This window comes from Thalassophryne amazonica, chromosome 8, assembly GCF_902500255.1.
Source record: "Thalassophryne amazonica chromosome 8, fThaAma1.1, whole genome shotgun sequence".
NCBI classification, from domain to species: domain Eukaryota; kingdom Metazoa; phylum Chordata; class Actinopteri; order Batrachoidiformes; family Batrachoididae; genus Thalassophryne; species Thalassophryne amazonica.
Window position 1 is genome coordinate 73,220,192 of NC_047110.1, and position 16,521 is coordinate 73,236,712.

General features: G+C 39.4%; 1 protein-coding gene across 1 annotated transcript; it reads right to left on the reverse strand.

Moving 5' to 3' along the window:
* Window positions 1-786: 786 nt before the first annotated feature.
* LOC117515880 (receptor-interacting serine/threonine-protein kinase 3-like) lies at window positions 787-12,353 on the reverse strand. The gene is made up of 12 exons (XM_034176647.1): window positions 12,215-12,353; window positions 11,865-12,067; window positions 8,238-8,565; window positions 5,565-5,713; window positions 5,445-5,494; window positions 4,467-4,622; window positions 4,230-4,312; window positions 4,060-4,123; window positions 2,173-2,237; window positions 1,972-2,017; window positions 1,416-1,658; window positions 787-1,331 (listed from the first exon to the last, which is right to left on the reverse strand). The coding sequence occupies exons 2-12, from the start codon at window positions 12,026-12,028 to the stop codon at window positions 1,324-1,326; spliced, it is 1,356 nt and encodes a 451-aa protein (XP_034032538.1). The 5' UTR covers window positions 12,029-12,067; window positions 12,215-12,353; the 3' UTR covers window positions 787-1,323.
* Between the last annotated feature and the right edge of the window lie 4,168 nt (window positions 12,354-16,521).

The following is a 16,521-nucleotide window of genomic DNA, read 5'->3' on the forward strand; positions in this document are numbered from 1 at the left end:
TAATCTCTGTTTCTGACAGCAGCAGACGTCACTTTCCCACAAAGAGGATTGGGATCAGTAATACAGGATGGGGTGGGGTGAGACAGGGTGGTACAAGGTGGTTGGGTTGAGAAGGGAAGGAAGGGTCAAGATGGTACTTGAACACACTTTCCCCTCAAAGGATTACCATGGTGTGAAGGTGTTTCTGTTTTCTCAGCGCTCAAGGAGGCCAAGCTGTGAATCAGACAAAGGTCAAATCCCAGTTAACCAACAGAGGAAAGACGTAAATGTCTAAAATAGAAGTCAAGAACATACTGTAATAGAATCTTTTTTGGTGGTTTGTATCGCACAGTCTGGTGTTTTTGTGATGTTCCACAAGTTACAAATTTTGAAGAACACTAATTATACTAAGATTATTTGGTTGATCAAAACTGAGAAAAATAAGTGCATGATATGGGTATTATTCAGTACATAGTAGGGGTGTAACAATCTGATATTTCAGATACATATTGGTCCTGTATTTGCCAAAATTACTGTTTCAGATATTGGAAATAAAAAAACAGAAACAAAATCCAATACTGTAGAAGCCAAATCTTCTCTTCTGCATCTGAGTCATGTTGTGGGCTATGTATGTCTTTCTTTAGACTAGAATAGTCTAAAGTTTCACAGTTTGAATTGTTGTTTTGTTAGAAGGGGAGGTCAGCAGATTACATCCAGATGAATATATTTATTCAGATCAGTTGTTTTTAGACAGAGTAACAGGTATGTGATTTAGTAGCGGTATCTGCAGATACTGAAGATTCTAGTATCGGTATTGTATCGAACATAAAAAAGTGGCATTGTGCCATCCCTAGTATGTAATGCATTATTCAGTGTCAGTGTTCTAAGCATTAAAACTGTATAATCAACGGGGACCATAGAATAAGTTTGTTGCCTTGGCCGTCATTGGCATCATCTGCAGGTGACTGACTGCTTGTGACAGATACAGAGGGATTGGACAAGAAAAGCCTCTTACCTTTGCTAGCCCTCTCTCTCTTTCTCTGTCTCTCTCTGTGTCTCTCTGTCTGTCTGTCTTTGTGCTCCAAAATAGAGAAGCATTACACCTCTATTAACACTGGCACAAAAAGTGCAATTCAGCTTTCCTTTTTTTTCAATCAAGCCAATCAATCAATCCAAAGTGCAAAATATGTTTATTTAAAAAAATTGCACAGTTGTTACACTGTAGAAATAAGCAAATTTATTGACAAAGTATTAGCAGAATCTACTCAATATACAAAATTGCGAGAACTGTGTCAAAACGGTAATCAGGCATAAAGAAGGAAGATCTGTCCTGGACATCTGAAATCAGCCACCTAGAAGGACAAATAACGGTAATTTTAAATTTGAACAACTTTTCAGTGACAAAGCTTCACTATTTTGGTAAGAAGAATTGCTACCTAGCCTCTCCACAAGGTAGGGCTCATGCTTCTTCAGGGCATCAAAGAAGGCTGCTTTGACCTTTACCCCTCCTGAGTGAAGTGTGTTGTTAAAGAGCAATCTCACTTTGGTCTGGCGTATCTTTTCTGCTTCGATCATTGAGTAGACTTCAGGATAAACCATACGTCCCAACTCTTCTGTTATGGCCATCACGTTGGAAATGTCCTGAATTAACGTTGCCCTTTTGTCATCCACAAACTTTGCTGTTTCAGATGAAAAGGTTAAGACATAAAAAAGGCATTTAGATGAACTGTGCACGAGTCTAACCCTTCAGAAATGCCATAGACCAAGATACATACACACATCATCAACTGCTTATCCAGGATTGGTTGATGGAGTAGACCAAGATAGCACATTTAGTTTATAACTGTCATATTATTTTGTCAGTATTATAATTGTATTAGGAGCCTCTCTGGGACCCTGTCAATCATAGGCCCCTAGAATTATTCTCCTTATTCTCCCCTTTTCGGTGCCCCTGCTACTACTACTGCTACTACGATTAATAATAATAATCACCTTTTTCCTCATCACAGATTTTGTGGGTAACCACATTAACAGGAACCTGTCAAGAAAGTAGAAAGTATTTTCAGTCTAATATGCGTAAGAAAATATTTAGTAAATGTATTAATATTAACTGGTTCAAAATGTTAAGCAAAACTGACTAAGAATCTCAATTTATACATCAGGGATAAACTTTGAAGTCACAATTACACATACCTGTTTTGAAGAACTTTGAGATTCAGCAAATATGGCATCCACACTATCATTCATCGCTGACTGTTCTGACAAAGACAATATTACATTACATTTTGCACTGTTGTGGAAACCACAAAGGAGTGTTACATCAATAAAAATTGATGTACTGTATTGTTCAAAATATAACATGGTGGTTTGTTTCTTGGTCATAACTAGCTTACAGTGCTACTTAATGATGATACAAAGTCATTGTCCTTAAAAGAATGTGGCTCAAATGTCAGGTAAGTTAACAAGCAATCAGAACCTGTGATGCAAACTCTAAAGTAATGGTGACAATTGTCATCGAGAGTCCATCATTGATGGACAAATGTAGCAGAATCATCAAACAACTCTCAAGCAGCCATGAAATATGTTGCAGCAGCATGTAATGTTTGAAGATCATGAGCCCAAAAAACCTGATTAAAATACCTGACAGTCAGAAAAGCTTACTGTGGTCCATAATACAACAGTGTGTTAGTATGTGGTTGAGAAATAAAATTTCATAAAATCTCATTTTATCAACATTATTTTCAAATACAACCATCTTCATTTTTTTTAAACGAAGGTTTTCTGATACATGGACAGTGAAGGGAATGCATGAGAATAAGTTGGATATGACACAAACAAGAAGGCTGAGATGGGTGTGTGAAATGACAAAGCTGGAGAGAATAAGAAGTGAGAGAACCAAAGGTATAGTGAAAGTAGGAGAAATAGCTAAGAAAGTGTGTGAAAGTAGTTTGAGGTATTCTGGACATTTGATAAGTAGAGATGAAGAATGTTTTGGTAAAAGAGTGATGGAAAGTAAAAAAGGGGAATGTCAAAAGTGGAGGTGAGTGGCCATTAGGTGAATTACAGCAGATGTAAAGACTTTTCTGAGAGATATAAGAGCAAGTGACTGTGATGATGGTTGCAGCAGACATTAACATGAACACAGTAGATTATAAATTTATATCCATTCATTGAATGACAGCAGACAGAGGAGGGTGAAAAACCTGTTTGCATTCCTAAAAACTCAGGATATGATGTTCTCCTCAAATAAAATATGGCCCTTATCTTCCTCCCTCCATGTGTGAGTCTTTCCTGTTGCCTGTCTGATGCAGAGTCAGGGTTTTTTTTTTTTTTTTGGTTGTTGTTGTTAACATGCACCCACCTGGAGTGTCAGTCTGCACCACCTGATCCTTGTAAACAACTGAAGTGAGGTGACGATTATGCCTTCATTGTCAAACTAGCCAACACTAAAATTGGACCGCCCCTTTATTCTAGCCTTAATAGTAAATGCGCTGAGATGGCCCAGAGCCACCTGAAATGCAGGGTTATAAAAATACTTAGCGCCATAATTTCTGGCAATGGCTAATATAGCTGCATTCAGGACAACTTTGACTACCCCATATCCTGACAAACACTTTTACAGTTCCAATTTAGAGAAATTTCAAACTAAAAGTCTCATGTCTGTTCTCTAATATAACCACAAGCATGAAACTTGAGGTACTATAAAAACACTTTGAGCTATAATTTCTGATAATGGCTGATATAGCTGAGTTCAGGATAACACTGACTAACTAAATCCTAAAAATTAATATTTTCTATTTTACCAATTTAGAGAAAATTCAAATTAAAAGTCCCACATCTATACTTTAATATGACAGCAAGTGTGAAGCATAAAAACACTTTGCACCATAATTTCTGGGAATGGATGATATAGTATCTGAGTTCAGGACAACTCTGACTACTCAAACAATTTAGAGAGATTTCAAATTAAAAGGCCCACATCTGCTATACAGTGATATGACAGCAAATGTGAAAACACTTCTGGCAACACTTCTGACTGTGTTCAGGATGTGACTGTAAAATGTAGTCTGTACTTTGTACCTGTTTCCTGAAAGGGAATGTTAGAAGCTGTACTTATCATCAGTTCATCAATAACTGGGGACTCCTGGAGCAAAGAAAAATAGATTTGTACCCATTTAGAAGTGTTTAATGCATTATGAATGAGAATCCAGTAATATTTCACATTTTTCTGAAATAATAATGAATCTTACCAGCTTTGTTAAGACTTGATGTACAGCGATGGGAATGTCCTTCTTGTGTCGAGAGAACACACTCTCAGTGATTACAAGACAGTCTACAAAAAAACAAGGAAAAAAAAAAAAGCAAAAAGCTTCACTTTAAAACACATTGTGTTACTTGGATGTGTGCTAACTTTATAACACAGCAGCTATTTCACTGTTTAAGGTTGGGGACAACCATCAGAAGATACAGCAATAAGAGACACCTACCTTTAAAAACAGGTCTCTTTGATGGATTCTGATCCCAGCAGCTTTTCATGAGGACAACCACTTCTTGTAGTCCATCTGCTTTCAGCTGCTCAATTTCCTCACAATTTGGTCTGTCTCCTCTGGGGATTCGTAACGCCACAATACTGTAATCCGCCCCTGCATACGATTGAATGTGGAGATGCATAAAAAACATGCACACACCTTTACATGTGTGTCCATGCAAAGCTGCTGTTTTAGCATATTAAAACTAATAATTTACTATACAGTAAACTGATTGAACAATTGATTTCTTACTTCCACCAATGAAGTTGGGCAAAGGTTATGTTTTCACCCTTGTTTGTCTTGTCAAAATCATTCAACAAGACTCTGTTGGTCTGTCTGTTGGTTTGTTTGTTTGTATACCTTAAATTTTGAGTATTTTTCATCTGATTGACTTGAAATTTTGTGAAAGCATACAGAGTAGCAGTGTCTGTAGGCCTATGTTTATTCATACTATTGGAAATGAAATAATTAATAGACATTTCTTTGAAATAATAGCACAAAAATATGTCAATATATGCCCTCTCAAGAATTAAGAATCCATCATAATCAATAGCATCTTGAAAAATTTACTTTCTCATTTGGCTTGAAGATGATGTGTGATCTTTGTTTGTTTGTTTGCTTGTTTTCTTCTACCTCATATCTAAATTTACAAATGTGTGTACTCCAGTTGTCATGTTTAATGTAATAGAATTATTTTGGTATTTTGTAGTTGCCCTGTTAATCACTTTATTAGATTTTGTTTAGAAAATATTATATTAAAAATAATAATTATTGTTGTTATTATTTAGAAAATGCAATAATAATAATAAAACTATTATAATAATAATGATGAAAATTATTATACTGCAACAACATTGCATAAAATGTTAAAACTAAATAACAGAATAAAAAAAAAGAATAATGAATTCCATACAAGAGAAAATAACCTTTATTTACCTTGATATGGCTCTTTACCAGAAATAATGGACCAGAGGAGGACACCATAGCTGACGAAGAAAGAAAACATTTTAAGTGACTTTTTTATACATTAACAAAGGTGCAGAGCTGAGTTTGTACCTGTATCTGTCTGCAGCACGGACAGGTTCATATGAGAGACTGAAAGCTTCTGGGGGCATGTACTTGTAAGATCCTCCTTTCTCTCCTATTATTTCACTGCTGTTGTTCAAAGCACTGGCAGAGATTCTGGCCAGACCAAAGTCTGCTATCTACAATCAAAATGAAACATGTCATTTATCAATCATTCAAACCACTACTAATTTAAAGTTCCAATCTCTAAGCTGCTTTGAGGTTCTCACATCATCAGAAACTGAGCGAAGTTGATTTTGGTATTTGGCTGTTACCACAGAAAGACAGCCAGCTGTTACCAAAAGGTAACAGAAAAAAAAAAAAAAAAAAAATTGTCCAAAACATCCACCCCTTTGTAAACATTTTAAATTTGAATCACCTGAATCATTACCACTGCTAGTATTTTGCGTTGATATACTAGCAGTGGCTGTGGGAAACTTCATTTTAATGGGAACATAAAATGACAGTAATAAACTATCTGTCTACAGTTCACCAAGAAAGTATTCACAGCACTGCACATTTTCCACATTTTGTTTATGTTACAGCCTTATTTCAAAACAGATGAAATTCATTTTTTCCTTAAAATTCTGCACACAATACCCCATAACGACAACATGAAGAAAAGTTTGTGTTTTTTAAGAAACCACATGTACGAGGTCTCTTAGATAATAAACCGACCCTTTTATTTTTTTTTAACTATATGGATTTGAATGACATGCGATTACACCAATCATGCTTGAACCCTCGTGTGCATGCGTGAGTTTTTTCACGCGTGTCGGTGACGTCATTTCCCTGTGGGCAGGCCTTGAGTGAGATGTGGTCCCGCCCTCTCGGCTGAATTCCTTTGTTTCACACGCTGCTCGAGACGGCGCGCGTTGCTTTATCAAAATTTTTCTGGACCTGTGAGGAATATCCGAGTGGACACTATTCGAGAAATTAAGCTGGTTTTCAGTGAAAAGTTTAACGGCTGATGAGAGATTATGGGGTGTTTCTGTCGCTGTAAGGACTTCCCATGGAGCGGGACGTCCTGCAGCGCTTCCAGGCGCCGTCGTCGGCCTGTTTCGAGCTGAAAACATCCTAATTTAAGGCTTAATTCACCCAGGACGTTGTGAGAGAACAGAGAAGATTCAGAAGAGGCCTGCATGAGGACTTTATGTGGACATTCCACTGTTTAAGGACATTTTTTAATGAAAGACATGCGCGCAAATTCGCCGAGTCATTTCCGTGACGACTCGGAAAATCTGTGTGCACCGCGACAGGAAAAACATCTCCGTGTTGAAAACCATTTGTAAAATTCAGGCGGCTTTTGATGGCTTTCAACAAGTGAGTAACTGAGAAATTGTTTAACAGCTTGGGCATGTTCCAACTTGCCCGTTAAGGTTTCCAACGGAGGTGTTTTTCCTGTCACGACCCCCCGCGGTCGGGTCCGGCCCGACATGCGACTCTGCAAGCACGTTCTTTCATTACAAAATGTCCGTTAACAATGGAATGTCCGAATAAACGCCTCATGCCGACTTCTTCTGAAAGTTCTCTGTTCTCTGACGACTTCCTGGGTCAACAGAGCCTGAAATGTGGAAGTTTTCAACTTGAAACGGCGATATGCTGCCGCGCAGATCGCCGTCAGGCGCTGTGGGCTGTCCTTACAGCGACACTACCAGACCAAAATCTCTCATCAGCCGTTAAAATTTTTACCGAAAACCAGCTGAATTTATCGAATGGTGTCCACTCAGTTGTGCCTTACAGATATGAAAAAATTTTGATCAAACAAAGCAGCAGTCTCATTCCTAAACAATGAAAAAAACAATGAGAGGGTGGGCCACTCCTCACTCAAAGACTGCCCACAGGCGAATGACGTAACCGACAGGCGTGAAAAAACTCTCGCATGCCCACGAGGGTTCAAGCATGTCTGATGTAATCACACATGATTCAAATCCATATGGTTTTTGAAAAAAATAATAAGGTCGGATACTTTTCTAATAGACCTCGTATTTAAGTATTCACAGCCTTTGCCATGAAGCTTAAAATTGAGCTCAGGTATGCCGCAATACAATCCTGTCTTGGAGGTCTACAATCAATTCCTTTGACTTCATGCTTGGTTTGTGCTCTGACATGCACTGTCAACTGTGGGACTTTATATGTAGACAGCTGTGTGTCTTTCCAAATCATGTCCAATCAACTGAATTTACCTCAGGTGGACTCCAATTAAGCTGTAGAAACATCTCAAGGATGATCAGTGGAAACAGGATGCACCTGAGCTCAATTTTGAGCTTCATGGTAAAGGGTGTGAATACTTATGTACGTGTGATTTTGTAGTTATTTTTTATTTGTAATAAAATTGAAAAAAAAAATGTTTCACATGGTCATTATGGGGCATTGTGTGTAGAATTTGAGGGGGAAAAAGAATTTCATCCATTTTGAAATGAGGTTGTAGCATAAATAATGTGGAAAATGTGCAGTGCTGTGAATACTTTCTGGATGCATTGTATGCCCTTTAAATCTGTTGAATTACAAGAAGATAGCTTTCATTGCTTATGAGGTATTGCTTTAACAATTCATCGTGTACATTCTGAAGTTTGCCAGATCTTAGGAAAATTAGCAGTCACATGAACAGTATTATAGAGTGAGACTTGAATGTTCTGACTAAGGTCAGTGAAATGGTGTTACCTTGGCATTGAGGTCATCATTCAACAGGACATTACTTGGCTTTAGGTCCTGGTGCAAAAGATTCCTTGAGTGGAGAAAGTTCATCCCAAGAGCCACTTGATGGGCCAAGCGGAAGACCAGAGGCCAAGGTGGCGGACCAGAAAGGTCTGTCAGCAGGGTCTGAATAGATCCTCTGTTCATGTACTCCATGACTATTCCCTGCTGACTGGAGAATCCACTCCCAGGTGGACAACCTTGGTACATTCCATAAACCCTCAGTACAAACTCACAGGATACATCATCCATGTGGTTTGCTTCTTTCCACAGTGCCTGATCCTTTGGTATGGAGCTGGAATTAAGCAAGGATTGGGGACATTAGAAGATGATTGATAAGAAACACTGTTGTTTAATTTCATCTGTGTCTTACTTAAAAATTTAAAGGGGTCATGTGATCCACTATTGCAGAAAATTAAGGTGTCAAATTTACAGTCAAAACTGTCCCACAAACACTGAGGCGATTAATCCTGAAGCAAAAAAAAAAAAATTAAATTAAATTAATTTAGGCCTCTAAAAATGGCTCTGTTGCTGAGAGAAATGAAAAATGAGGTGCTGTTGACCATGCCTCCTCTCCCTTCAGAGAGGAGTAACTTGTCCATTTTCTCCGACAGAAGGTATGAGGTGTCTCAGAGCAAACGGGAATCCTGAAATGGACTTCTCTTAAGGCCCCTTCACACATAAGACATAGTTGGGAAAATGAGGCCAAATAGGTCGAAACAGGCCGAATGGGCAAAACTTGAAAAATTCCAGCTGCAGTTGGGAGGGACAGATGGTCGAACAGCCCTGTATGGATGCCGTACAATCCTTTAGTGACAGTTTGGCGCACAATTGTGTGCACATGCACAAACACAGTGTGACCACTGTGAGAGGTGTGATACCACATTGCGCTGTCACAGCAGTGGAAGCAATAAAATGTTTATAAACCACCCTTTGAGCTGTCGCCACCTAGACCGCACCTCTACAGTGGTGTCCTGGGCACTACACTTGTGCTGGCCGTGCAAATGGGCTCCCATTTTCTAAGCACCCAGCGACTGCTGATGGAAGTCCAGGGGTGGCAACTCGACTATGGTCGAGTGTGGGTCAAATGGGCATTTGCCCGCAATTCATCCTCTTTCGGCCACTAGTGTGAAGGCTGGCTCGTTCACGACATTTGGCCAGGGTTCGACACAGCCGATCATTTCGTGCAGCCCCTCGACCACAGTCCGAATAGTCCGACCTGCATATGACATGCTGTGCGAATGTTGCGCCCACAGTCAGATAGCAGTGCAACCTCATCTCCATGCTGTTTGATTGGGTTTCCAGCACGAACGCGGTGCAAATGTGGAGTGCATGTGCTGTGATCAAATGGTTGTGCCGACTGCTGTACAAGACGTTCGAGTGCAGCTCCGATTTTTCATGTGTGCCATTCAAATCCTCCATGCGCCATTCGGCCTCATTCATGTTATGTGTGAAGGGGCCCTTACATATGTCATAGAAGTCTAAATCGAGCCAGTTCAGACATAACTTTTCTTTATATCAGGATCATTTCTACATGCAGTATCATAAGCCGTATTCACACTGATAAAAAGCATGTGAACAAAATCATTGAAAAAGTTCTGGTTTGTCTTTCTTGCTACCCATAAACATGTATTCACATTTTCAACTCCAATATTCAAATATATTTCAGGAATATATACTACAATCGCCAAAGATTAGGAGACTTCCACCAAGGCAAAATACAACCTCCAACAGAGTTGGGTCCAAAAGTAATTGCATTTGAAGTAATTGCAATGACAATTACTTTTTCAAGTAATTGAACCTGTAATCGATTACTTTTAATCCTGGGAAGTACTTGTAATTATAATTGATTTGTTTTTGAAAAGTTAATTTGGGAACAACTACTTTTTCTGTTACTTTTCAAATACTTTTGGTATATTGGACTAATGAATATTTTCATCAAACTTTCAATGTTGTGGAAAGATACATGTTCATTAACTGATTGTCCATTGTTGTTAGCACTGACCAACTCATTAACTGAGGCCTTGTCCACACGGAAATGGAACTTTCCCTGTCCAATTTTTTTCTTCGTGATTTTCAAAAAGAGTTCGGTACCATTTCAAGAAATATCTCCATCCTTATGAAAAGGCTCTAACTGCCTGAAAATGCTGTAGCACATATGCCAGGTCTGTATGTGGCACTGTAATACTTCCACAAAAAAATAAGGAAGAAGTCATTGAGCATGCGCATAACCGGTGTAAGGAGCTAATCAGTATAGCAGCAGAAGCTAGAACTTTACAAAGCAGCACACAGAGTAAATATAAAGTCTTTTATTCTGACCTGTTGAGTCCTTTCAGCCAGATTTATCATCGCAGCCTGCCAAAACTGTTATCCACATAAGATGCCCTTGCATTCAAAGATGACGTCTGGAAATACTTTAATTCCTTATCGTGGAAATTGCTTGTGAACGCAGCATTTTTAAAGACATCCCTCAGTGCTCGTCTGCAACAGGTGCGTACCTCAGCCTGAGCTGGAGGGCGCCGTCATTTTGTCCCACCACCAAGAAGAAGAAAAAATAACATTTTAAAAGCTGAAAGTCCTTTCTGCAATTATTTTATTTGCACCACAGTATTCCATTTATTCACTACTTCAGCATTCTGCTAGAGATGAAAATAAATCAAATTAAGAATCAAACCAGGACCAAAAAAGTATGTTAAATTACACTGTTAACAACATCATTCATTGTAAACAGCTGTGGTTAGAAAGGTACACATGAAAACACAAATCTGGCATTTTCAGCAGACCTGCTTTCAAAGAAAACGGTGTTTTTGCCCACTGTATACGCCGGCTCCATGTGCGCGAAATGTTAATATGATACAGAACTTTTGCGAATATGCCTAAACACTTCTGTGTGGACAGGGCATGAATTCATGGATTTTTAATTGAGTTCTTTTGTTTGTTGTTGAAACAAAGAATTTTGAAGACCTCTGGCCACTGCACAGATCTGCTCAAAGATCTGCTGTCATTGCTTTGTAATCAAGCCAACTGCAAAAGTGACTGATGTCTTAATTACCCGTATGAGCAGTTCCTGCTAACTGGTATCAGATGTTTAACATTAGCAAAAAATGTTAACTGCAAAAATAATTGTATGTTTAACCGGTTCCTCTTCCAATAACAACAGTAATTGTAAATGTAATTTTAATCAATGACTTTTTATTTGTAATCGATTGCTTTAAAAGTATTTAGACCCAACTTTGATGTCTAATTTTTGTTCAGTACATTTTTGCTTAGATACTCAGAGTATCGCTTCCAACACTTTCAGCAAGCATCACATTGCATTGTTGGTAATGACAAGACACCAAAAGTTAGCAATGTTCAGCGATAGATGCAAAGCACAAGGAAATATGGTGCAACAGACAGCTCTGGGGTGGAAAACATCTTAGGCTAGGCAGACCAAGGTAATGCCCACAGCACAAAACCCTGATAATGTGAAGCCATCTACAGTATTTGGACATTTTAAAAAGTGAAACCACAACCAGATGCACTATTTTGCACAAAATGACCCCTTTAAATGAAGTGCTCTAGGGAAGGGAGACTTTGCTGATATTTATTTACCCAACACCATCACGCAACAGCTTAATTGCCACATCAAAGCCCCAGTCCTTGTGTCTGGCCTTGTAGACGTAACCAAAGCCTCCATGGCCGGCCACGCTCCAGTTCCGCAGGCTGTCATCACCAACTGGTAAAGTCTTGTAGGTATTGTGCCTCCGCTGCGCCATCTCTTGCTGTACTACGGCAGGGCAAAGGTCACCTCAAATCTAGTAAAAGTCAAAAGAAATAATCACAGCAGCAACAATGACTGTTTAGGAATGTTCTTTTATACTTCCCGTTCTACTATTTACAAAAACCGACACAGACCTGTGTTTCTCTCTCATAGTCTTGTTAGAAATCTGGCTTGTACTCACCACAATATTCAGTTAAAGTGTCTGTATGAACAATCAGAATTTCTTCCTGATCATGCTTCTGGATCTGCAGAAAAGTGAGACGGTAGAAGCTCTGGTTTCCTTCCCCTTGTAATGCAAGCGCTTTCCTTCCATGAGGGGTGGAGCCTCAACATGCAGCACTTTCCTATTTGCACATACTCGTCAGTGTTTACTTTTTCCTATGGTGAAATTTTATGAACACTGTGGATGGGAGGAAAAGAAAGAAAGAAAGAAAGAAAGAAAGAAAGAAAGAAAGAAAGAAATATATATTTTGCAATACACAACAGTAAAATAAAATAACTCCAAAATATGTAGATAAATATATAAACAAATAATTAAGTTTTACTCCAGTAGTTTGGTGTTAAATCACAGTATAATTACTGTACTGGTCTGAACATAAAACAACCCCAATTGTAAGACGATCCTCCCCCCCACCCCGACCACTGCCGCCTTGTCAAGACATAGCCATTTATTAAATTCTAAATTCTTTGTTAATTTTTATAATTATATTAAAAATAATGCTAAGTAAAAGCACTTTGAGAGAGCAAGAAACCTGGCTAGATTACTTAAAGCATTAAGGTTTGATAATGTGATCGATGTTAGCAATATTAATGAAGTGCCAGACAATCATCACAGGGTACGACAACTTTCTGCCAAATCGTGTTAGGGAGAATGAGTAAAATACCACAATAAGGATGCTTCTCAAAAGCACATTTTTTTCTAAAACTAAAAAGATATCTCATAAGAGCACAAAATTTACAGGTGACAGATTGTGTAAGATGCAAGCTGTGAGCAAGTAGTGAAAATACTACAGTAATACTGTACAAAAACACACATGGACAGAGGTACACACATGCAGTACTGTGCTAAAGTCTCGTGCACCCAGTTGTTTCAATATAAATGTGGTTTATGGCATATTGTCTTCATAAGTATGTCAGGAAAACAAGAAATTTCTAAATGTTGATTTCAAAATACAAATGTTAGGGCCCCTTCAAACATAGTACAAATGTGGTCGAAATGTGCATGAAGTGCGCATGAAGCAGGAATCATATGCAATGTGTGTAAAATCAGAGCTGCCTCCGATGCCTCGTACACCTGTTGGTACAACTATTTGCACACACCAGCGGCTGAAAGAGTGTGCACTGTGAGAGCCCATTCGATTTGTCAGCCAAATTCCAGGGGACACGCACACACATCTAACACTGCTCGCTTGGCACTTAGAAAATGTGTGGCCATTCATGTTATTAGCGTGACAACAATCAGTAGACAATCACTTACGGCTGGCGGTGAAATTTGTTTTAGTGCCCCCACAAATGAGTACACGTGGTGACATGTGTGGATGTGTTTTGCACGCTCCTCCTGCTCCCCCCAACACGTGCGTGCGTGTGTGTGGTTCACCAACCCCCCCCCCCCGCAGGCGAGGTGCCTCATCTGATCACAGAATGACACCTTGGTCTGTGCGCTGAATGGACAGGGGGCGTGGCTGGCTGCCAACAGCAGGAGCTGTTGACATCTCTGGCCCTGGACATCACAGCTGAAGAACATGTACCATGTTTTGATGGACACTTACGTGTGTGTGTGTGCTTGCTGTCCTCACGTGGAAATATATAAAAACATATATTGCTTTTGCGATGGGCTGGAGAGTGCGCACATTGACAGGCTGCCCCAGCTGAAACAGACCGTCAGTTCATGTGGACATGCAGCAGGCGATCTGAATGTCACATCTGTCTGACAGGACATGCGTGTCCTGTGAGCACAGTGCCACAGGACTGCAGTATATTACAAGCCAACAATGCAAAAAATATGCCACTTTGTCATGTATCAGCAGAAGTACACTGTAACAGATGCCGTTATCATGGCACTTTTTTCTCTTTTTTTAAAAATATGTTTATGACCTTGTGGATTTCAGGCACTAATGTGATAGCAGCTAATTATCGAACCTAATGTTTTTGCTGTCAGATTAGCGTTTCAGATAAATTTTAAAACCATCATTGGAACAATTATCTTCCAGTAAATTTAGTTCCGATAACTTTCAGTCCGATAACTTTTTTTTTTGCTGATAAAGTGAGCAAAGTTTCACTGTCAGAAACATTTGTAAACCCTAAAATGAAACATTGTAGTCCGTTGTTGTGTGTTTGTAGCAGACTGGCTGCCTGTCGCTTGCTGATGACGTCATCATTCACTTTGGACGTTATAGTGACTTGTCCGGTAGACTCAAAAACAAAACGGAGTAATTTTAACATTAATTTATTTCTTTGTGGCTGTAATTTAATCACCAAGACTCAATGGGGGAAAGGAGCTCTCATGGTGCAGCTGTGTGTACAGAGGGAGAGACTTTTCTTCACGTTTAGACACTGTTTTGGATTTTTTTTTTAAAAAGTACACTTTATGTGGATTATTTATTCAGATGAATCCCACTGAAACTAACAGGTAAGAATTTATATGTACTATGTGTATTTTACTTTGCCAATCAATGCATTAATAGACGTATTTCAGTTGTTTAAGCCACAGGATTGATAGTGTTTAAAAAGAAGCAGCAGCTTTTTAGTTCATAAATGACATGTGTATAATAACGAGATAAACCATGATTTCTAATACTGTGTTTTACTGCTTTTGGAAGATGATGACAGTGTTTGGGGTTTTATTTTTTCATTTATTTATTTATTTTTTTGTGCGTTCTTATATGTTTGTGATCCTTGAATTTACCCAGCAGGGAAAAATGAAACTGAAACTGGTTTATCAGAAGCTGACAGTGCAATCTGATGTGGCCACTTCCGAATAAAAGTTATCTGTAATAAAGATACATTTTTTTAGCAGTTTATCGGTTTATCGTCATAAAAGATAACTTTTCAGTTATCGGATTAATGGTTATCGAAGCTAACTTTTCAGTTAGCTGTGCCCAGCACTGATTTCAGGCATTTTTCCACACCTTTTACAGGACAGTGATGGTAGCGCAGTGGTAAAGTTTCTGGCTGGCAATTGGAACTTTTGAAATTGCAGGTTCGAATCCTGTGGGTGGCATGTATTTATTTATTTTTTCACAGCAGCTGCGCAATGTGGTTGCACATGCTCCAGCTGCTCAATTTCAATTTATTTCATTTATGTAGCGCCACATCACAACAAAGTTGCCTCAAGGCGCTTCACTCAAGTAAGGTCTAACCTTACCAACCTCTCGCACTGTGTTCCCGCTGCAACAGTGTCGTGCACGCTTGTGCATGACACTATTGCATACACGAAACCGTCGCAGCAGGTTTGTTCACGCCTGCTCGTCGGCTCGATGTTTTCATAGCTTGCTCATATGAGCTGTTCCGCTGTGATTTGCCCTGATTTATACTTATTCGTACAACCCCACTTTCAATGAAGTTGGGACGTTGTGTAAAATGTAAATAAAAACAGAATACAATGATTTGCAAATCCTCTTCAACCTATATTAAATTGAATACACCACAAAGACAAGATATTTAATGGTCAAACTGATAAACTTTATTGTTTTTTATGCAAATATTTTCTCATTTTGAAATGGATGCCTGCAACACGTTGCAAAAAAGCTGGGACAGTGGTATGTTTACCACTGTGTTACATCACCTTTCCTTCTAACAACACTCAATAAGCATTTGGGAACTGAGGACATTAATTGTCCAATAACAAACGACCATTCAGGTTTAGATCGGAGAGGTCGTTCCTCCCAATCACACCTCTCCAGGTGTCTCTGTCATTGTCCACATGTGCATTGAAGTCGCCCAACAGAACAGTGGAGTCCCCCAGCGGAGCCCCATACAGGACTTCATTCAAGGACTCCAAGAAAGCCGAATACAGTGGTCCCTTGCTATAACGCGGTTCACCTTTTGCGGCCTTGCAGTTTTGCGGATTTTCTTGTGCAGTTTTGCATGCTTTTTTTTTTTTTTAACAGCGCATTGTGTTCCGGTTGTGGCACCGTTCGGCACTGCGATTGCTCTGCGCTTACTGAGTCTGCGGGCTCGGTAAACGCAGCAGGGGGCCACCCACACCGCCCTCCTGTCTGCTGCGCGGAGCTGCGCCAAATGTGGCAACAGGTCCAGACACTACACTCGCTGTTTTGATGCGGATGTTGACCGCAGCCGCAGAGCTCCGTAGCCACCGAGAGAGGACTTGGATTCTTTGCAGGTCCCGCATCCGTACCTCCGGAGGCAGTGAGCGAAGGGAGAGCACGCACATTGTGTGCTGCGTGTGTCTGTTTATAATCTTCTCGCCCAGAAGAAAAAAGAGAGTGTTTACACAAGAGAGAAAAGTGAGAAAATGTTAATGCCTGT